We start from the raw sequence: 24,562 nt of genomic DNA on the forward strand, positions 1-24,562 counted from the left end.
GTGTGTGTGAAACCCACGCTATGGCTCTTCATGACACATGATCTCAGGCAGATGAGAAACACACTTCAGACGGCCGTTACTAATGAGTGAATCCTGCGTATTCATACAGTGATACACATTATAAAATGACTAACAATATAATTACAAATTAATGGTTTTACTAGCATGCAACTGAGGGGGAAATGTAACGATAAGCCTAGAATAAATACTGCGTATTAATTTTAATTTGTCTCATTTAATGTAACATCGATTTAAAAATCTAAAGTTTTTATTTGGACTCAAAAACCTAATTAAACACACACACACACACACACACACACACACACACACACACACATACACACCCACCCTTTGTTCTCATGTTTTCTGCAAAAATAATCTCTGGAGCAGGAAATGAAAAATACTGAAGGGAAAAGTATAGTCTCATATGAAAAGGAATATGAGAAACAGAACAGCAGAATATCTTTGACACAATGATGATATTTTATAACTGTGTAAAATGAGGCACAGAAGAGCCTAAGCCAAACCAGTTCCCTATTCCTGGAATCTGATGGCTGGTATAAATGTTGCTCCAGGGCCAACAAGGATCCTTCTCGGTGAAACAATGGTCAGTGATCATTTTTAAAATAATTTTACATAAAATTAAGGACATTTGTGCACTTGTGATGTATCAAACTAAGGCTTGAGCTGAGAAACAATGCAGAGTCTCCAACTCCTACACACTCGCTCTACACACACTTCAGCCGCTGCAATCATAATCAAGACTGTCCCAGAATGCCGAGTGCAGTGTGATGTGTGTGAGGTGTGTGAGGGTCAGTGGTGTTAATCAGTGGAGGACAGCGGGGGTGTTCGGACTTCTGATCATGCATATTATTAATGACGCACAAGAACCACTCGAACATCCTTCAACAGGCTCTTCAACTCAGCATTACCTCCAGTCATTATTATAATGTGTGATGCTGAGACAGACCTGAGCAACAGAGCACAACCTGGAGTATTCCGCACCGTGACCTTTGACCCCGGAGGAGCGGTCACTGATGTTTATTGTGCGCCTCCTGCTGGCCGAACAGTTATATGGCGCTTTGCTCTCCTACTTAAAACAGTTTATTCCTAAGAATATAGGACCAAGACATGATTTATTATTATTTATCATGTAAATAATATTTTTTTTAATAAAGCCATTACAAGTAAAACCTATATTTGAAGGATATAACCTGCACTACTTTTCAAAAGTGAGATGTTTGAAAGAGTCTCTTCTGCTCTCCAAAGCTGCATTTATTTAATCACAAATACTGTAAATATAGTGAAATATTATTCCAGTGTAAATCAGCTGTTTTCTATGTGAATATATAGTAAAGTGTAATTTATTCCTGTGATCAAAGCTGATGTTCAGCATCATTACTCCAGTCTTCAGTGTCACATGATCCTTCAGAAATCACTCTAATATGATGATTTGATGATCAATAAACATTTATGATTATTATCAGTGTTGAAAACAGTTCATATTTTTTGTGGAAACTGTGATACATTTTATTTTTCAGGATTCTTTGATGAACAGAAAGTTCAAAAGAACACCATCTTGATGAATAAAAGTATGTATATATATATATTTCTGACCCCAAACTTTTGAATGGTCTATTGTATAATTAACAGTTTATTTATTTAGTTTCTACTTTATAATGGCACTTTTGGAGTGTAAAGTCTTAATCACGATCATAAACAACATTTCTTTCTCTAATCTACTGAAATACAAATAAGTAGATAAGAAGAGCTGAAGAACAATGTATTACAACGTACTTGATCTTTATTATACTACCAAGAAATACATTTACTTGTGAGAATCAAAGCACTGTGCATCAAATCATACACAACTTTAAAACATTTTATTTGAGTTAATTTAAAGAAATAAATATTTCTTAAGATATGTATTTTGCATAATTTCAGAGAAAGATGTACCAAGACCTGCAACAAAATACAAGTTGTAAAAGGAATTACATTCATGCAAACTGAACTCTTGTTTTAATGCTGTACTGTATTTGCTCCAGATAATTCACAGACAAACATATTATATAGAAACTATTCTCTTACTATCAGTGTTTGACACATGAGTGCAGATTTACACACAATTTATATTTCACACACACACACACACACACACACACACACACACACACACACACACACACACACACACACACACACACACACACACACACACACTCTCTCACTTTCACACAGACACACACTCAACAGATACACTCTCTCACACACACACACACACACACACACACACACACACACACACACACACACATACACAGAGACACACACTCACAGATACACATACTCTCACACACACAGATACACACGCACACACTCTCACTTTCACACAGACACACACACACACAGACACACACACACACACACACACACACACACACACACACACACACACACACACACACACACACACACACACACACACACACAGATACACTCACAGACACAGACACACACTCACTCACACACACACACACACACACACACACACACACACACACACACACATACACACATACACAGAGACACACACTCACAGATACACATACTCTCACACACACAGATACACACACACACACACACACACACACACACACACACACACACACACACACACATACACAGAGACACACACTCACAGATACACATACTCTCACACACACAGATACACACACACACACACACACACACACACACACACACACACACACACACACACACTCAACACCGGAGCAGGATCCAGTACTCCTGTCAGCTTCAGCTCTCATCTTATCTGATTGCTTGCCAAATGATTATAGCAAAGATGGTTGCCACTAGCGACATGACAAGAGCCAGAATACACATCCTCTTGTGGGATTTTCTCTTAAAAGGAAAAAAAAACAATCATGAACAGTCTCTGCCAGCACTGAGACGTTAGCATCTGTCACAGGTGTGCAGGTGTGATGGTCATACCTGATAGTAAGCGGCGTGTTGGATCTGCTCGGTCCCTCGCTCCACATGCACCTCTGCGCTCTCCACGTTAGCTTCAATGCTATCTGTGCATGATGACATAAGGAAAGCAGGCTTTAACATGTGTGAACGACTGAACCTGTGCAGAAAAATGAAGAGAGAGAGCTAGTCTGACCCACCTATCATGTCACCTTGGTCATGGATCATGACTGCGAGATCCTTGAAGATCTGGTTCACATCCATGATGTCTGACTGAATCAAGAGCAGAAGGCGGTTGAGACACTATACAATAACTCATCACTCAATTACCATTATCAATAAGTGATGACAATGTATTAAAGTGTGCGTTAAAATAACACCAGGTTATATCTAACTTAAGCTTGCCCAGACGGCAACATGCATAGTGACGGCCCAGATCCGGGCCACATCTGGGACATGCGGATTCCACGCGTACCAGATGTGGGCCAGGTCTGGGCCGACTCTATGTTGCTGTCTGGGTGGGGTCTTCATTTATTTTTAATTTGTAGCTGCTGCTTGGTAAATTGACTAATTTACTATTTTTTTATTTACAGTAGTTGTACGGTAGTTGCTAGATTATCAGCGAGAGCAGTTCAAACTGTTATCACGTAAATAACGTCTCTATGCTGATTGGCTGATCAGTGTTGCCAACTATTTTCAATGGAGAGTAGCTAAAGCCTGCTCAAAAAGTCGTTAAATGTCTCTAGATGATGCAGTGCAGCAGCCGTTTTCTCTGCTAATCCGTGCTCATATACTGTATTTTAATATTATAGCCGAGTCAACAAAAATGCTTTTCTCATTTGCATATTTTCTGTCAGATAATGGAACAAGTATGATATAGTGACTGACTACATGTTAACCAGAAGTTCAAAATGTTGCTAGATTTGACGTTTCCCAGACAGTGTCGGACTTTAAACAAATTTTTTTTTAGCAACATAGTGTTGGCCCACATCCGGCACGTGTGGAATCCACATATACCAGATCTGGGCCGACACTATGTTGCTGTCTGGGTAGTCGCTTAAAAAAAAAAAAAAAGTCACTAAAGGGGACTGAAAAGTTGCTAAGTTGGTAGTTTATATACCTGTCACAAACTGCTCAGAGACACACGGGTTGAGGATCCAAATGCCGCTGTTTATTGGGGCAATCCAGAATCATAATCCAAAACACAGGCACATTTTCAAAACCATAAGGCAAACAATCCAGATAACAACAGGGTAGAAAACACAGGCAAACAGGAAAATCCAGAAAACCAGACAGAAAATCAAAAACCATGACACAGGAAACCAGAGCGATCACTCAGACATGCAGTGACCCTAACAAGACTTTGCAATGAATGAGAGAAAACATGAGGATACATAGGCAGAGCTGAACAATATAATGAGACACAGCTGAACTTAATCACAACATAAGTCCAAGCAATGGGTAATGGAAATTGAAGTTCATGATGAGATAGCCCAGGAGTCTAGAGGAGTGCCCTATGGTGGAGATTATGGACACTCCAACCGGTGGATGAGACATAGCCACACCTTAATGAGAGTATTCCAGACGCTCCTCAAACATTGACAGAAATCCAAGAGGGAGGTGGAGCGGAGGGGGCCCGAGGGCAGGATGGAGGGCCAGGTACATGGGACTGGTGAATACCAAGGTGGAGCAGATGACCACCACAGCAGAGTAGATGTGACTGCGATTCTAACAGCAGAGCAGGACACCAGCACAGCAGAGTAGACGACCACCATGGTGGAGCAGGTGGAGGTGGCGACCACTACAGCAGAGCTGGCGGTTCAGAACTCTAGCCTGGCATCCATAACGGCTGAAGACTCTGGCCCGGTGTCCATAACGGTTGAGAACTCTGGCCTGGCATCCATGACGGCTGTAGACTCTGGCCTGGCGTCCATGATGGCTGAAGACGCTGGCCTGGCGTCCATGACGGTTGAGAACTCTGGCCTGGCATTCATGACGGTTGCGAACTCTGGCCTGGCATCCATGACGGTTTAAACTCTGGCCTGGCATCCATGACGGTTGAGAACTCTGGCCTGGCGTCCATGATGGCTGAGAACTCTGGCCTGGCATCCATGATGGTTGAGAACTCTGGCCTGGCATCCATGATGGTTGAGAACTCTGGCCTGGCATCCATGACGGTTGAGAACTCTGGAGTGGCGTCCATGATGGCTGAAGACTCTGGCCTGGCATCCATGACGGTTGAGAACTCTGGAGTGGCGTCCATGATGGCTGAAGACTCTGGCCTGGCATCCATGACGGTTGAGAACTCTGGCCTGGCATCCATGACGGTTGAGAACTCTGGAGTGGCGTCCATGACGGTTGAGAACTCTGGCCTGGCATCCATGATGGCTGAAGACTCTGGCCTAGCATCCATGACGGTTGAGAACTCTGGCCTGGCATCCATGATGGTTGAGAACTCTGGCCTGGCGTCCATGATGGTTCAGAACTCTGGCCTGGCGTCCATGACGGTTGAGAACTCTGGAGTGGCGTCCATGATGGCTGAAGACTCTGGCCTGGCATCCATGACGGTTGAGAACTCTGGCCTGGCATCCATGATGGTTGAGAAATCTGGCCTGGCATCCATGACGCTTGAGAACTCTGGAGTGGCGTCCATGATGGCTGAAGACTCTGGCCCGGTGTCCATAACGGTTGAGAACTCTGGCCTGGCATCCATGACGGCTGTAGACTCTGGCCTGGCGTCCATGATGGCTGAAGACGCTGGCCTGGCGTCCATGACGGTTGAGAACTCTGGCCTGGCATCCATGACGGTTGCGAACTCTGGCCTGGCATCCATGACGGTTTAAACTCTGGCCTGGCATCCATGACGGTTGAGAACTCTGGCCTGGCATCCATGACGGTTGAGAACTCTGGCCTGGCATCCATGACGGTTGAGAACTCTGGAGTGGCGTCCATGATGGCTGAAGACTCTGGCCTGGCATCCATGACGGTTGAGAACTCTGGCCTGGCATCCATGACGGTTGAGAACTCTGGAGTGGCGTCCATGACGGTTGAGAACTCTGGCCTGGCATCCATGATGGCTGAAGACTCTGGCCTAGCATCCATGACGGTTGAGAACTCTGGCCTGGCATCCATGATGGTTGAGAACTCTGGCCTGGCGTCCATGATGGTTCAGAACTCTGGCCTGGCGTCCATGACGGTTGAGAACTCTGGAGTGGCGTCCATGATGGCTGAAGACTCTGGCCTGGCATCCATGACGGTTGAGAACTCTGGCCTGGCATCCATGATGGTTGAGAACTCTGGAATGGCGTCCATGACGGTTGAGAACTCTGGCCTGGCATCCATGATGGCTGAAGACTCTGGCCTAGCATCCATGACGGTTGAGAACTCTGGCCTGGCATCCATGATGGTTGAGAACTCTGGCCTGGCGTCCATGATGGTTCAGAACTCTGGCCTGGCGTCCATGACGGTTGAGAACTCTGGAGTGGCGTCCATGATGGCTGAAGACTCTGGCCTGGCATCCATGACGGTTGAGAACTCTGGCCTGGCATCCATGATTGTTGAGAACTCTGGCCTGGCATCCATGACGCTTGAGAACTCTGGAGTGGCGTCCATGATGGCTGAAGACTCTGGCCCGGTGTCCATAACGGTTGAGAACTCTGGCCTGGCATCCATGACGGCTGTAGACTCTGGCCTGGCGTCCATGATGGCTGAAGACGCTGGCCTGGCGTCCATGACGGTTCAGAACTCTGGCCTGGCATCCATGACGGTTGCGAACTCTGGCCTGGCATCCATGACGGTTTAAACTCTGGCCTGGCATCCATGACGGTTGAGAACTCTGGCCTGGCATCCATGACGGTTGAGAACTCTGGCCTGGCATCCATGACGGTTGAGAACTCTGGAGTGGCGTCCATGATGGCTGAAGACTCTGGCCTGGCATCCATGACGGTTGAGAACTCTGGAGTGGCGTCCATGACGGTTGAGAACTCTGGCCTGGCATCCATGATGGCTGAAAACTCTGGCCTAGCATCCATGACGGTTGAGAACTCTGGCCTGGCATCCATGATGGTTGAGAACTCTGGCCTGGCGTCCATGATGGTTCAGAACTCTGGCCTGGCGTCCATGACGGTTGAGAACTCTGGAGTGGCGTCCATGATGGCTGAAGACTCTGGCCTGGCATCCATGACGGTTGAGAACTCTGGCCTGGCATCCATGATGGTTGAGAACTCTGGCCTGGCATCCATGACGCTTGAGAACTCTGGAGTGGCGTCCATGATGGCTGAAGACTCTGGCCTGGCATCCATGACTAGGCTTGGGAATCGGTTCCAGGTTCCGGTTTGGAACCGGTTCCAAACATTCCGATCCATCGGAATCGTACACGTCCACACGTTAACGATTCCACTAACGATTCCGAACGTTCCGTTCCGTTCCGTCCATTCCCGCGTCGCGGCACGACGTCACAGTATGTGACTGGATTTTTAAATCCCCCAAAAGCGCCATTCCCGCGTGCAATATTTTTTTCCCCCAGTATGGTAGGAGAAGGTACCACCTTTTTCACCTCTGCTTGGCTAGAAGGGCTCTCCTCCGATTGTTTATTTGATTTGGCCGTGAAACGTCATCTCTGATGAGAGAGAGAGAGAGAGAGAGAGAGATGGTAGTGGTGGTGATGCTGTCGGCTCGTGCGCTAGTCTGTTTTGATCTTCTTTACCGCCAACAGAAGTAAACAAAGTCAATCCAACAGTGTGATAAGTGCGTGCCGTCAGATTTATATTCCAAGTTCACATTTTCATAGCTGTTTAGATCGAATCCATGAACCGCATTATTACACCGTTTTCTAAGGCTACGCGATCTATTTAAAACAAGTTACAATCATAAAATAGCAGAGTGCTATCATGAAATCGTAAAGGCTGTGATATGCGCAAAAAAGATATGCGCTGTTTTTTTTTTACATAGAAGCACGAGGCTTTAATTATTTATATATGTGCAGATCAGCTCCGTTCATAGTAAACGCTGCCCCACATATACTCAGTCTCCTCATGTGCTGTTTGTTTAGGTTTCCGATAATGTACGTTTGGGAACGCAAAACCTCGGACGCATATTTCATATAACTGTCATCATTTATGCGTGTCAGCATCTCAGGGGGGAGCACAACAAATATGCTCAAACATTTAAATAACATCCATGGCATTAAATACCAGGAGTGCACTATATTTGACAGCCTGCGCTCCACAAACAATGGTAGGTTGGCTTATAAATTATATCAAAACATTAATGCTAGATGTAAGTAACCAATGATCAGCCTGGAGAGATCAAGGATCCTCCCAGAAAAAGCAGACATGCTTGTTTTTCTGCACAAGAACTGCTAGAAATTTTTAAATGTTAAATGATTAATTGAAGTTTTTGTGAAAACAATAAAAGTTAAAGTTAAAATGTAAACCATGATGCGTTGTTTACTCTTTTATAGTTTAGCACACAGGACTAAGTGTGTTTACAATACAAAGCTTTGTTTTAGAAATGTTTACTTTTTTTAGAAATGTCAAAGCATTCAACTTCTGTATTGATATTGCACACTTGGTTTTCATTCTCTAAAACCACTTTAAATTAGACATTCAAAGGCAACAACTCTCAAAGCCATCCTGTAAGTGTGCAGCAAATGGTACAGGAATCGATATGGGAATCGATAAGGAATCGCATCGATAAGCAGACTTGACAATGGCATCGATATCGATAATTTCTTAACGATGCCCATCCCTATCCATGACGGTTGAGAACTCTGGTCTGGCGTCCATGACAGTTCAGAACTCTGGCCTGGCGTCCATGACGGTTGAGAACTCTGGAGTGGCGTCCATGATGGCTGAAGACTCTGGCCTGGCATCCATGACGGTTGAGAACTCTGGTCTGGCGTCCATGATGGCTGAAGACTCTGGCCTGGCATCCATGACGGTTCAGAACTCTGGCCTGGCGTCCATGACGGTTGAGAACTCTGGCCTGGCGTCCATGATGGCTGAAGACTCTGGCCTGGCATCCATGACGGTTCAGAACTCTGGCCTGGCGTCCATGATGGTTGAGAAATCTGGCCTGGCGTCCATGACGGTTCAGAACTCTGGCCTGGCGTCCATGATGGTTGAGAACTCTGGAGTGGCGTCCATGATGGCTGAAGACTCTGGCCTGGCGTCCATGACGGTTGAGAACTCTGGAGTGGCGTCCATGACGGCTTTAGACTCTGGCCTGGCGTCCATGATGGCTGAAGACGCTGGCCTGGCGTCCATGACGGTTGAGAACTCTGGCCTGGCATTCATGACGGTTGCGAACTCTGGCCTGGCATTCATGATGGTTTAAAACTCTGGCCTGGCATCCATGACGGTTGAAAACTCTGGCCTGGCATTCATGACGGTTGAGAACTCTGGCCTGGCATCCATGACGGTTGAGAACTCTGGCCTGGCATCCATGACGGTTGAAAACTCTGGCCTGGCATCCATGACGGTTGAGAACTCTGGCCTGGCGTCTATGATGGTTGAGAACTCTGGAGTGGCGTCCATGATGGCTGAAGACTCTGGCCTGGCATCCATGACGGTTGAGAACTCTGGCCTGGCATCCATGATGGCTGAAGACTCTGGCCTGGCGTCCATGATGGTTGAGAACTCTGGCCTGGCGTCCATGACGGTTCAGAACTCTGGCCTGGCGTCCATGACGGTTGAGAACTCTGGCCTGGCATCCATGATGGTTGAGAACTCTGGCCTGGCGTCCATGACGGTTGAGAACTCTGGAGTGGCGTCCATGATGGCTGAAGACTCTGGCCTGGCATCCATGACGGTTGAGAACTCTGGCCTGGCATCCATGATGGCTGAAGACTCTGGCCTGGCATCCACGATGGTTGAGAACTCTGGCCTGGCGTCCATGACGGTTCAGAACTCTGGACTGGTGTCCATGATGGCTGAAGACTCTGGCCTGGCATCCATGACGGTTGAGAACTCTGGAGTGGCGTCCATGATGGCTGAAGACTCTGGCCTGGCGTCCATGATGGTTGGAAACTCTGGCATGGCATCCATTACGGTTGAGAACTCTAGAATGACGGCCATGACGGCTGAAGACTCTGTCCTGGCATCCATGACGGTTGAGAACTCTGGTCTGGTATCCATGATGGCTGAAGACTCTGGCCTGGCATCCATGACGGTTGAGAACTCCGGCCTGGCATCCATGACAGTTGAGAACTCTGGCCTGGCATCCATGACGGTTGAGAACTCTGGCCTGTTATCCATGATGGCTGAAGACTCTGGCCTGGCATCCATGATGGCTGAAGACTCTGGCCTGGCATCCATGACGGTTGAGAACTCTGGCCTGGCATCCATGACGGTTGACAACTCTGGCCTGGCATCCATGACAGTTGAGAACTCTGGCCTGGCATCCATGATGGCTGAAGACTCTGGCCTGGCATCCATGATGGTTGAGAACTCTGGCCTGGCGTCCATGATGGCTGAAGACTCTGGCCTGGCGTCCATGATGGTTGGAAACTCTGGCATGGCATCCATTACGGTTGAGAACTCTAGAATGATGGCCATGACGGCTGAAGACTCTGTCCTGGCATCCATGACGGTTGAGAACTCTGGCCTGGTATCCATGATGGCTGAGAACTCTGGCCTGGCATCCATGACGGTTGAGAACTCTGGCCTGGCATCTATGACAGTTGAGAACTCTGGCCTGGCATCCATGACGGTTGAGAACTCTGGCTTGGCGTCCATGACGGTTGAGAACTCTGGCCTGGCATCCATGACAGTTGAGAACTCTGGCCTGGCATCCATGATGGCTGAAGACTCTGGCCTGTTATCCATGATGGCTGAAGACTCTGGCCTGGCATCCATGATGGCTGAAGACTCTGGCCTGGCATTCATGACGGTTGAGAACTCTGGCTTGGCATCCATGACGGTTGAGAACTCTGGCCTGGCATCCATGACAGTTGAGAACTCTGGCCTGGCATCCATGATGGCTGAAGACTCTGGCCTGTTATCCATGATGGCTGAAGACTCTGGCCTGTTATCCATGATGGCTGAAGACTCTGGCCTGGCATCCATGATGGCTGAAGACTCTGGCCTGGCATTCATGACGGTTGAGAACTCTGGCTTGGCATCCATGACGGTTGAGAACTCTGGCCTGGCATCCATGACAGTTGAGAACTCTGGCCTGGCATCCATGATGGCTGAAGACTCTGGCCTGGAATCCATGATGGTTGAGAACTCTGGCCTGGTATCCATGATGGCTGAAGACTCTGGCCTGGCATCCATGATGGCTGAAGACTCTGGCCTGGCATCCATGATGGTTGAGAACTCTGGCCTGGCATCCATGACGGTTGAGAACTCTGGCCTGGCATCCATGATGGCTGAAGAGTCTGGCCTGGTATCCATGACGGTTGAGAACTCTGGCCTGGCATCCATGATGGTTGAGAACTCTGGCCTGGCATCCATGATGGCTGAAGAGTCTGGCCTGGTATCCATGACGGTTGAGAACTCTGGCCTGGCATCCATGATGGTTGAGAACTCTGGCCTGGCATCCATGATGGCTGAAGACTCTGGCCTGGCATCCATGATGGCTGAAGACTCTGGCCTGGCATCCTAGACTACTGAAGAGTCTGGCCTGGCATCCATGAAGGTTGAGAACTCTGGCCTGGCGTCCATGACGGTTGAAAACTCTGGCCTGGCATCACAGATCAGCGTAGATTGTAACGGCTTGTTAAATCCATAGCAGACATAATCAATGAGAGCAAAGTCTGGGAAGTCAGTGAAATTAGCAATGTCCAGAAAGTCCAGGATGTGGTCCTTGAGCGATTTGCTTGGCGAAGGCGGACTAGAGTGACTGCTGGATCCATTTGTGGCAAAGTCTTCTGTCACAAACTTCTGTCTTCAACTGAGACACACAGGTTCAGGATCCAAATGCAGCTGTTTATTGGGGCAATCCAGAATCCAAAAGACAGGCAAATGATCAAAACCATAAGGTAGAGATGTTTCAGCAGAATTCATGGTGAAAAACTACATTGCCCATGATGCAGCACAGAAAATTTCACTAATCAGAGAGTCGAAACAAGCAAAACGTGTCAAAAGAGCTCTTTAGCTCCACCCACTCCCATGAAACAATGCAAATGGCGTAATCGAGTCTCCCTACGCTCTCAAAAGTTCACAGTCTTGTATCTTTGTATTTTTATCAGATTTTTTAATACTTGTTTTGCTTCAAATCAAAGTTTGTAATGTTGTGATTCTCCTCTTAGATAGCTTTTTTAATCCCTATGGGAGAAATTATGGAAAAAAATACTTCGGGCAATAATCTATACTCGACAGTGATTGGCTATTATCATTTTTTACCAATGGAGGGAAAAGGATCTGGCTATTGATTTTGAGTCCTGTCCTCTTCTCTATTCACTCAGACTCGCCGTATAGAATAGTTTTCCGAACGGTTGTAATTATATCGGCATATCTGACACGATCACAGTAAAGAGTAATTCAGTAACATTTTATGGTGTTACAATTACAAACAAGAATTACACATTCTGAGACATGAAATGAATAGATAGGAACACCCATTTTCCAAATAAGTGTTGGGTACGCTGTGCCACTGATTTTATACCAGATTAGCTTGAATACACATGGGTCTTGAAGAATAGATAATTTTGGTACGCTGATGTCATACAGGAAGTGCTCACTCACCTCCAGCTGACGGATATTGGTCTCTCTCTCTTTAATAAGCTCCAGGTCCTCTTCAGTGACAGGCTCCTCATCTGTCTGCATTCGCCACCCTTCATTTCTTTTCAAATAAACATTTCTGCAATCAGATCTCTAACCAGACCCACATTGTTCAGATTTGATTCATATCATCAGCGTTAGTACACCCCAAAAATGAAAATTATGTCATAATTTACTCACTTTCATGTCAATTTAAAGAGTGAAAACAAACCTCATTGTTTCTTGCACAAGTTCAAATGTGTTCAGATCTTTGATGCCAAATATCAGAGCCACAAAGAACTAAGTTTGACACAAATCAAATATTTCCCCTTAGTACAGGCCCGTTCACATCATTATTTTCTAAATGCTTTAAGGTTTTGTCAAAGGGCTTTTAGCAACCCAGACAGCAACATAATGTACTTAGTTGCTGTCTGGGATGTGGGCGAGTAAATGATGACAGAATTTCCACTTTTGGGTGAAACTCTTCTCACACAGATTTGAACACTACAACAGAGACTCAATGAAGTCATGCCTCCATGAATATGTTGAACCTACTTTTCAAACGTCACAAGCTGTTCATCTTGATTGAGCTCATCAACCTGCAAGATTAAAGGCTTGTTTTTACTAAGGTAATGACACATAAAAAAATAAGCAGTAGATAATGATCAAATGTGTGTTATTTTCCTGCAGTCTGGATCCGGCTCGCGCCCGGGCCACGGACTCGCGCTCCCTCTCCGCGGCTCGGCGCTGAACCACCTGGAAGTTGTTGAGCGCGGCGGAGAAGTCGTTCATCAGACGGTCCTTCTGGATCCGCTGCTGGCGCTGTGAGAAGACTAGCATTAGCATGAGCGTGTGGGGTCGAGCGGATTTATCCGAGTGTGGGATAAATTCCCTACATATGATATCTCTTGTTTATTACACGGCTCTGTGGAATACTTGATTCTGATTGGTCGATTGCTTCATCCAGTGGTATGATATTCCTCGATAACAACAACTGAGAACAGAAACACAGGCTCATCCGGGTCTCTGAAGTCAGCAGCGCTATATACTCGCTGGGAATGTTTTTTCTTTGAGGAAGTGAGCTAATTAAGTATTAAAACTCAGTCAAATCAATATTTTGTGTACAGTTATTTAATTATGCCATCCAGTATCATGGACTTGCTCTCTCTTGTTTCCTATAAACGCAGTGGCGGCCATTTTGTGACTATTGTTTTGTAAACTGTTGGATTATAAGATACAAACAGGTATGATTTTAAAACAGTTAAATTTTAAACCAATATATCTTATCCCCATAATTATTTATGTGGTGAAATGCTGTGTAATAAGTGTTATAACTATATGCCGTATCTCTTAAATGTCTGTCTAGTTTGATCTTGCCACTGAAACTGCTCTCTCCGCTGAAGCTTTGCGTTTAAAGACCTAATAAAATATTTCAACTCAGATCAATATTTTGTGTCTAATTGTTCACTTATGTGGCAAGTAGCCGTGTAATAAGCAGAATAATGTACATCCAGCCGGTTGTTATCTCAGAATAAACCCCTTCAGGCTGGTGACGACCCCTCCGCCTCGCGTCCTCATCACCCTGACGGGGGTTATTCTCAGAGAACATCCGGCTGGTTGTACATTATCCCTTATATGCTGATATGATGTGAGCGAGAGCAGTCTACTCACCTGTTCTGAGGGGGAGCGGGGCTGCGGCTGAGAGCCCAGCTCTTTCAGATGTCTGTTGGTCTCTTTTGCTAACTGGTTTGTGTAGTGCTGCATTTGCTGGCTGTGTGCAACAATACAGAGATTTAAACCACCAGTGATTGTTATCATTTATTACACTCTCAAGCAAGCAATTTTGCGTTTAAAAACACATCCCTGACGTCTAGGCTAAAACAAGGCAAAATTTGGGCCGTCAGTGGAAATTTAATAGACTTCTAACCAGAGCCCAAGAATAGACTGGTCATCAATTAGATCACAAAGAAATGAAATGAGGGAAGAAATGAAACCAAACACCTTGTAATCACTGTTGGCTTTGCTTACATAATGGAATATCATACATCTCGCAAGTTATTTTGGCAAAAACGACATGTGACCAAATTCAAGATTATTTTGGCTAAGAGTGTGTTACTCATAGTCGGACTATTTCGGGTCTATAGTTAAATTAGACGGTGAAATGATGGCTATTGCTTGAATTCATTTCAGACCAAAATGAGCTGAAATAGTGTGCCTGGGATCTTCTATACTCAGGGATGGGCAGGTTTAAGATACAGCAGTTTTCCAAGGGGAAAAATGGCGTTATCCAGTCAGTTTGATAGTTAAGCGGTTGTTGTTTTTATCAAGTAGCTAGTCAAACGTGTTTAAGCATTAGTGCTTGTTAGGACTGACTGATATGACGATATATATCATGGAATTGATTAAACTTTTTACGTATCGTTTATATATATCGCTGTATGCAAATATATCCATGTAGCTTTTAGTGGACAGAAGTTATTGACACATTAGAGCGATAAAGAAACATGGACGAATGAGTAATAAAGAGTGGGGAGTGATGTTAAAAACAGTTATTAAAAGTGCAATTTGCCGTAAAGGAGAACTCATATTTAGTATCCGAACACTGACAAGTGGCTAAATGGTCAAATACACACAATTTGTTTTGTTTTTTTAATCTGAGTATTCATGTAAACACAGTCAGTTTATGTCTTGAGTGAAGGGAAACAGATGTGTATCAGTATATTGGGTCTGTGCATAAGCTCTTAAAGTGCCAGCGGGTTTATTTAAATAATTTTTTTTCACACAGTGTTTGGTATTTTATTTTGATTCATTTCATATTTTTTTTTTTAAATAAATATTCATGTATTTATGCTCATCTATGGATATACTCTGGATATAATCTACATTCATTCATGTTGTGATTGATTTTTAACAGTTCACATTTTTTTTTGCTAAAGTTAACACTTCTGAAGAAGCATCTGAACAAGTATTAAATGCTACTAGTATTAGCAATCTCACTTTGGGTAAAGTATTTATTTCAGTATACTGAATGCCTTTTGCTCTGAGAGTGGGATAAATTCCCTACATAACAAACAGTATATAATATCTCTTATATAACAATATAATATGAGTGAGAGCAGCCTAGTCAGTGATGGAGGACACCGGACTCACAGTCTGTCCTGAAGCTCCGGTGTGTCCGGTCTGGTACCCAGTTGGAACAGCATGCTCTTGATTTGGCCAGCTATGCACAGAAAACACACATAGTGAGACATTATAACACTGCATTATGGGAAAAGACTGCAGGAATATGCTATTACAACCCAGACAGCAACATAGTTTCGTCCCAGATCCGGCCCACATCTGGTACGTGTGGAATCCACAGGGAATCCACATGTCCCTCCCAGATATGGCCCGGATCTGGGCTGACACTATATGTTGCTGTCTGGGAATTGAGTTTTATTAGAACATTTACGACAAACATAATCTTCTCTGTAAGTGAAATACTCACTGTTCTGTGTGATTTTCTGGATGTTTGAGCTGCATGTTTGAGTGAGATTGTTGAAATCTCTCGGCTGTGAGTGACAGCTGTCAATCATTCCGTAAGACATGATGACTGAAAACAACACAGCTGTTTACTTCAGATGCCATCCAGTTGATGATATAAATGTGCTTTGCCATTTTCGCAACATTATAACGGACAATTGGCATTATAGATTACATGCTTTCTGATATTAAAAGATTGAAAAAAACGTAAATCATTAAGGCTGAGAACATCTGAAAATACTGCGCATGCAATGCAATAAGACATTTCATATGGGTTCGGGCTGAACAGGCCTTTCGCCATGATCAAATATTTACTATTTTTAATGTTATATGTCATCATATATAATACAGTAACACTTTCAGCTATGTCAGCATAGCGAACAGTTTAAAAAAAGAAAGCGTGAGAGAATGAATCGCGTACCTGTGATGCTCAGATGCGGGAACGCGCTGCTCTTCTCTCATAGAAATACAGCAAACGCTAGAATGGCGAACACAAACACATGAACGGTACAGTGAGTGGGCGGGGCTTATCGGGAAGTTTCGACGGGTCTAAATAATAATTATTATATATTAGTCTATTCGCTTTGTTCAATATCTATTAAAGTTATCAGAACGCAAAAATAAAGTCTATAACCTTGCTGAAGCAGAAAAAGCGCAGTGTTGTCATGTGTTCTTCGTTCCCTTTCTCAGCGCTTATCAAGGAGGACCAATCACAGGCGTTTGTGAATTCTGGACAGGCCATTGTATTTAATAATTGTATAGAGTTTTCTAGGTCATATTTCCGGTTATATGTAAGTTTCCAATCTTTGGTGGAAAAATAAACCTAAAAGATTACCCGTTTCGAGCACAAAATGTCTCTAACAAACATAAACATCAGTGTGTGTGAACGAATGACTGTGTTTTGAGCCACCGCGCGCCATCTTGAGGATTTATATGGTTTTGTTTCTGTTAGAAGTCACTTTTCTCCTCTAGAATGAAGGATGAATTAGACTCTATGTCTCCTCTTTTCTCATTTATGCCCTCATAAAGGGCCACTTTATGCCACTTGATTTTTTTTTTTTTTTTCAGCGCTCTGCACTTATAAACAGCCGCAAATAATAGGCCTTACTTAATATACTATTTAAGTTGTGTTTTAATATTGAGTGCCTGCTGTGTCTCGCTCTGTCAGAGTAAGGTCTCATGACTTTCACAGGACAATAATCTCTCATGATCACATGACTGCAGTCAAACTAAAGATTAGACTGTGAAAGAAGAAAATAATAATCAAAGCGCATGTCTTGAAGAAAATCAGAAGGTAATAACGACAGTTGGACATGAGTATAACATGTTCTGTTGTTGTGTTATTATTAGTTTATGGTATATTCAATTATTCTCACTCTAAGAAGGTTAACACAGAGGATTGTTCTTATTTTCTACTCGTATCGCTCTTATTCCTTTCCTTCTCTATCATCAAGAGTATCACTGTGATATCTAGGCCTATAATGCTAAATAAATATTCTATTGTTATATGCATTATAAAGTATATAGTATAGAGTGTATCAGCTGCAACTAATCAATATGGATAATATCAATATCAGTGTATCAATATGGATGTATCCATGTTGTTTAGAATTTGCAACAATAAATATTAGGCTATTACATTTATGTGATTGAATGTAAATGTAATATAGGCTAACAGTCAAGTCCAATAGAAATACTTTCAAATCAGTTTCAGAATATTTAATAAAGATTTTAATGTTAAACTGTTTTAAGGATGTAGGCCACTGTTGTAATCTGTTAATATCTATAATATTACAGCTAATAATAATATTATACCTAAAGTGTGATATCATTCTTCACTATGGGTTGTAATACTGTTTTTTCCTCGCATAATTTCCTTAAGTTATTTGAATGAGATAGATTTAATGTAATATTTAATATCGCCACTGGAGGGCGAGTGAACATCAGGACAAACTCGCTCTTTAAAATACTGTAATTACATAAGTGTTAGAAACTAAAATAATATACTATTGCATATATATATATATATATATATATATATATATATATATATATATATATATATATATACATTCCCTGGAATTGATTCGCTGACAATGACTTATTATCTGAAAATGCCTATTTAAATGTGTCTGTTTCTCTCTCTCTCTCTCTCTCTCTCTCTCTCTCTCTTCAGCATCATTACTCATAAATCAGTATAATATGATGATTTGATGATCAAGAAACATGTATAATTATTATCAGTGTTGAAACAGTTGTAAAAGGTTTTTTTTTTACGACCAATCTCACAATTTAATGCATCCTTGCTGAATAAAAATAATATATATTTTTTAAAAACCTGTTTTGAACACAACTGGATAATTTAATACATTTAATTTAATATAATGCAACACTTAAAGACATTATTATCAGATAGAGCGTTTAAAACTCTTTTGCGCTCTTCAAAAGAAAGCTCTTCATAGACAGACAATGAGCAGAGGAGCGTTACATAATGTGTTAATGGAGGTTCAGAGGATAATAAATGTATTATTATTATTATTGTTAATCTTTCATGATCAGGTCATTTAAACAGTCTGGCGAGCGCTTGCCTCTGTTTGTTCCTCACTGAGGTCAAAGGTCATAGTGCATTCCCACTTTTCCTCATTGTGTCATTCATTGATAAAACATCTCTCCTCAGTTACCATCTCTCTCTCTCGCTCTCTCTTATCATTCCAGGTCGTTCATCACCTCTCTTTCTCTTTCAAAGTTCCTTCCTCTGTCATCAATACGACCTTAGCATCTCCCGTTTGACCTCTGACCCCTCTCCCTCTCCCTGTCCTTCCTCAGACACTCGTCCGCGTCGATCAAACCTCTCACAGAGAGTCTCATACGTGCACATGCACGTCACTCGAGATTGGCCACACCGGACATTGACTAACTTCATTGGGAAAGATGGTGTGTGTGTGTGTGTGTGTGGAAAGTACCCTGAAGAGCTCATAAATCCCAGTGAGTGTGTGCAGGATTCCTTGTGGGATTGCTATAAAGAATACGCACTTATATTCCTGATCTACCTGTTCTTGGAAATGCCTCTTACACAATAAAGGCACTTGGGCAAGAGAGTGTTTTCCGTGTAAATGTCTTTAAGTGACTCAGTGAGAAGGCGTCCCGTGTTCAGATGACCCCCGCTGGCTCCAGAACCGTGCTCGATACACCCCTGGGTTTTTAACCGGTGGGTCGTGACCCGAAGAGGCTCTTGTGATGAGATTACGACAGAGAAGATAGACTTATTTTAACCCCTTCAGGGAGGCTCTCCACATCTCCTGATGTTGATGTGTGTGTGATGACTCTGTGTGTGAGCATTACTCTGTCTGTCACTTCAGGAACTCTCTCAGGAACGGGAACGTAAAGTCCACACTCGAGGCTCAGTAACTACTGAAGATCCTCACTCACTCTGTGTGCTTTATTCAGCGGTGTTTAACCCTCTATGGTACGCAATATGATATAAATGAGGAAATGATTATTTGTGGTGTTTTTCCTGCTTAAAATTGGACACTATAAAAATATCAATAAACATTTTTTAATTTATTTGATTTGTAAAAGTTTGAGGCAACATTTGACGTTTTCACGTAGAAAAAAAGAAATATATTTATTGAAAAAAATCTATTTCTTTTACCAGACACTTGAACAAACACATTTATCCAGTTTATAATGTATCACAAATTTCATATTTAATACAAAGTAACATTTCATATCCAGCTGTTGCTCTCAGTGTACCGTAGTGGAACACAAGCATTACCAAACCATCAAGTTATCATATCAAGTTATCATATATATAAATATATAAAATACTCTTTTAAGTTTTGAAGGACACTACAACACAAGGGCCTGTCTTCCACAACTGCAATATTTTGATTATATTTTAAAATAAGGTTCAGTTTTTTCAGTCAGTACTTTAGACATCTCGAATTAGCAGTGAACAAAATAATTTATTATACTTTATTATATTTTACAGAACTTATTAAGCTATGTTAAGGTTAAATACATAAGTTGTTTATTGTTGCTTCATGTTTAAAAATAATTAATGTAAACTGTAGGTAATTTGTACAAACTTGACGGTGTTATAGATGTTATTACAGATATGCCGAATAAAGGGCTATCAGGTGTGTTACAAATTTTATAATGTTAAATGTTAATAATATAATATAATATAATATAATATAATATAATATATCACAATATAATATAATATAACAATATAATATAATATAATATATCACAATATAATATAATATAACAATATAATATAATATAATATAATATATCACAATATAATATAATATAATATAATATAATATAATATAATATAATATAATATAATATAATATAATATAATATAATATAATATAATATAATATTAATTTCCATGTGTATATTTTGAGTGTGTGTGTCTAATGTTTTGGGTTTCACTCATTTTAAGAACAGTTCTGTTACGTTAGTATGATCAGCAGTTTTGGTGTTGTTTAAAATCTGTGTGTTGAAGCAAATGAAGTTCAGATCCACTGATAAATGACTTCAGTAGACACTGAGAAAAAAGGAAAAGGGAAGCTCGTGGCCGGTGGACTAGCGAAGCAAACCCTCACACTGAGGCGGAGAGGAGGCTTTAGGAGGATTCGGATGTTTGCAGAAACACACCTTTGGACAAACGGAGTCAGTGCTTTCCTGAAGCGGGATCGTTTTTCAGAGGACAGAGGGTCAGATGGCAGCGATTATCACCCCCCCCCCACACACACACACACACACACACGCGGTCCTGCCGGTCAGCGGTGGGCGACGGCTCAGACTATAGGAGCCACCATCACTCTTCCTCATGGCAGATCGGGCCCCTGAGGGCCCATCTAACCTATACACTTCTCCCTCTGTTTTCTTTATCTCCTGCTAATTGTTTGTGTGAGGACACGATGTGGCTCGGGTCTATCAGACGGGTCTTGGCATTGTTCTGTAGTGTAATGTGTGCATCAGTGTGTGTCCAGTGCGGATCTGATCGGTCAGTTGTGCTGAAATACACAGTCCGGTCCTGATTCTCAGTGGATCTGCGTTTCAAGAGCGATGAAGTTTAGTCACAGTTTGAGTTGGTTTCACTCGTCTGTGTGTGTGCAGCGCAGCGCAGAGCGTCAGTGTGTGTATATGAGCAGGGGATGCCGCCACAGAATAAGAAATAAAAAGGTAATTCTGACTTTTTATCTCAAAATTGCGTGATATACAGTCAGAATTGTGAGATGTAAACTTGCAATTGCAAGTTATAAAGTCAGAATTGTGTGTTATAAAGTCGCAACTGTGTTATAAAGTCAGAATTGTGTTATAAAGTCAGAATTGTGTGTTATAAAGTCAGAATTGTGTTATAAAATCAGAATTGTGTGTTATAAAGTCAGAATTGTGTGTTATAAAGTCAAAATTGTGTTATAAATTCGCAACTGTGTGTTATAAAGTCAGAATTGTGTGTTATAAAGTCAGAATTGTGTGTTATAAAGTCAAAATTGTGTTATAAATTCGCAACTGTGTGTTATAAAGTCAGAATTGTGAGATGTAAACTCGCAACTGTGTTATAAAGTCGCAACTGTGTTATAAAGTCAGAATTGTGTGTTATAAAGTCAGAATTGTGTGTTATAAAGTCAGAATTGTGTTATAAAGTCAGTATTGTGTGTTATAAAGTCAGAATTGTGTTATAAAGTCGCAACTGTGTGTTATAAAGTCAGTATTGTGTGTTATAAAGTCAGAATTGTGTTATAAAGTCGCAACTGTGTGTTATAAAGTCAGTATTGTGTGTTATAAAGTCAGAATTGTGTTATAAAGTCGAAACTGTGTATTATAAAGTCAGTATTGTGTGTTATAAAGTCAGAATTGTGAGATGTAAACTCGCAACTGTGTTATAAAGTCGCAACTGTGTTATAAAGTCAGAATTGTGTGTTATAAAGTCAGAATTGTGTTATAAAGTCGCAACTGTGTTATAAAGTCAGAATTGTGTGTTATAAAGTCAGAATTGTGTTATAAAGTCGCAACTGTGTGTTATAAAGTCAGAATTGTGTGTTATAAAGTCAGAATTGTGTTATAAAGTCGAAACTGTGTTATAAAGTCAGAATTGTGTGTTATAAAGTCAGAATTATGTTATAAAGTCGCAACTGTGTGTTATAAAGTCAGTATTGTGTGTTATAAAGTCAGAATTGTGTTATAAAGTCGAAACTGTGTTATAAAGTCAGAATTGTGTGTTATAAAGTCAGAATTGTGTTATAAAGTCGCAACTGTGTTATAAAGTCAGAATTGTGTGTTATAAAGTCAGAATTGTGTGTTATAAAGTCAGAATTGTGTTATAAAGTCGCAACTGTGTTATAAAGTCAGTATTGTGTGTTATAAAGTCAGAATTGTGAGATGTAAACTCGCAACTGTGTTATAAAGTCGCAACTGTGTTATAAAGTCAGTATTGTGTGTTATAAAGTCAGAATTGTGTTATAAAGTCGCAACTGTGTTATAAAGTCAGTATTGTGTGTTATAAAGTCAGAATTGTGAGATGTAAACTCGCAACTGTGTTATAAAGTCGCAACTGTGTTATAAAGTCAGAATTGTGTGTTATAAAGTCAGAATTGTGTTATAAAGTCGCAACTGTGTTATAAAGTCAGTATTGTGTGTTATAAAGTCAGAATTGTGAGATGTAAACTCGCAACTGTGTTATAAAGTCGCAACTGTGTGTTATAAAGTCAGTATTGTGTTATAAAGTCAGAATTGTGAGATGTAAACTCGCAACTGTGTTATAAAGTCGCAACTGTGTGTTATAAAGTCAGAATTGCGATAAATAAACGTACAATTCTGACTTTTTTTCTCTTGCATGTTTATATCACGCAGTTCTGACTTTATAACATGCAAGTGGGAGATATAAAGTCAGAATTGCATGATATAAAGTCGCAGTTATCTTTTCAAATGTTGTATCCTGTGGTGGACACCAGCTCCTGTATAGTTCAGTGCCTCTCTGTGCAGTTTATATTGTTCCGCCAGTAGGTGGTGCACTTCTTTATGAGTGAGTCGTTGTATTATTCACTCGACTGGTTTCTTCAAAAACACTGACTCATTCAGAAGCTTAACTCTACTAATATTGTGTACGTTATATGTTGCTTTCCGCCCTCGTCTCCCAGTCTGCACAGCATCACTGAGTTTAGGACATAAATAACTTCTTTAACACTCTAGAATGTGTCTTTAAAGAAACGAAAAACACTGTGTTAAACACACTCATGGCCAGAGCAGCTTGAAAAGAAATAAGAGTACACATGCGTTGTAAACCCCCTTTATTCACAATATAAAATTGCTTTAAATCCCTAAATGCTATGCCTGTATTTTAGAGGAATAGTTCATGTAACTTTATTTACTCATTGTCGTGTTTTTCTATGGAGGAAGACAAATGCTATTATCCATTCCACACACAGCTGTAACCTCCACACACACTGAGGAACACAGTCCCCTCCAATCGTCACAAATGGACAGGTTTCTAAAATATCAGCATTTTTAGGCTGGTCCGCCTCAGATGACGGAGACAGCCAATCAGATCAAAGGAGGCGGGGCTTAATCTTCACAGCACTCCCACACAACGCTCTAGTTTTACAGTGAAAGATTGCGTGGTGAGATGAGAGGAGATAAACATTTCATATTTGATAGCTGTTTTACCAAAGAAATGATAAACGACAGACTAATATACAGTGATGAAAACCACTCAACTTCAGTTTTGAATTGAAAATATGCCATAATTTAGCCTACGTGATTCATGTAATTCATTACTGAATTTGACGAGACAAGGAAAGTTTTGTGTTTTCGACATATGTGAATAAGAGGGAATGTGTGCATATTTTAAAATAATAAATAAGCCCTTTTTATTTATTCCCTTAAATCCCTTTTAATTATTTAATTATTTACTTCGCCTACAGAAAAAATGTTGAATATGAAGAAAATGACCTGCTCAATCTTGAAGCCGCGAGAAGCTTTTGCATTTTACCGTTAATTCCATCAAACTCATTTCTGGATTTAATGTGTGCGAACATTATATTTTAGTGCTTGAGCTGAGAGCGATAATGCTTGAAATTCATTCTGTTTGTCATTCAAAGCTATTGTGTGGTTTCAGAGGACTTTTATGATGCTTTTTAACTTTATTACTTTTATTATAGATTTATGTTGATTGAGTGATGTTTTCTGACCTTGATTAATTGACCAAACCTGCTGTTTAAATTAATACATATATTCTGGGAATGTCAAATTACGGGGTTTCACTGTAAATTATTAGATATTCTCTTTTACTTCCAAAAACTGTAGGCAACATTTAACCGTATTTAGTA

At 41.6% G+C, this 24,562-nt stretch overlaps 1 protein-coding gene across 1 annotated transcript; it reads right to left on the minus strand.

Moving 5' to 3' along the window:
• Window positions 1-2,816: 2,816 nt before the first annotated feature.
• stx12l (syntaxin 12, like) lies at window positions 2,817-16,684 on the minus strand. Its single transcript, XM_081388901.1, has 10 exons — window positions 16,636-16,684; window positions 16,180-16,284; window positions 15,843-15,912; window positions 14,364-14,463; window positions 13,381-13,514; window positions 13,248-13,316; window positions 12,678-12,774; window positions 3,189-3,261; window positions 3,013-3,095; window positions 2,817-2,922 (listed from the first exon to the last, which is right to left on the minus strand). Exons 2-10 carry the CDS (start codon window positions 16,277-16,279, stop codon window positions 2,830-2,832), a joined length of 819 nt encoding a protein of 272 aa, XP_081245027.1. The 5' UTR covers window positions 16,280-16,284; window positions 16,636-16,684; the 3' UTR covers window positions 2,817-2,829.
• Window positions 16,685-24,562: the final 7,878 nt, after the last annotated feature.

Source organism: Scardinius erythrophthalmus (genome assembly GCF_964197995.2).
Source record: "Scardinius erythrophthalmus genome assembly, chromosome: 16".
NCBI lineage: Eukaryota > Metazoa > Chordata > Actinopteri > Cypriniformes > Leuciscidae > Scardinius > Scardinius erythrophthalmus.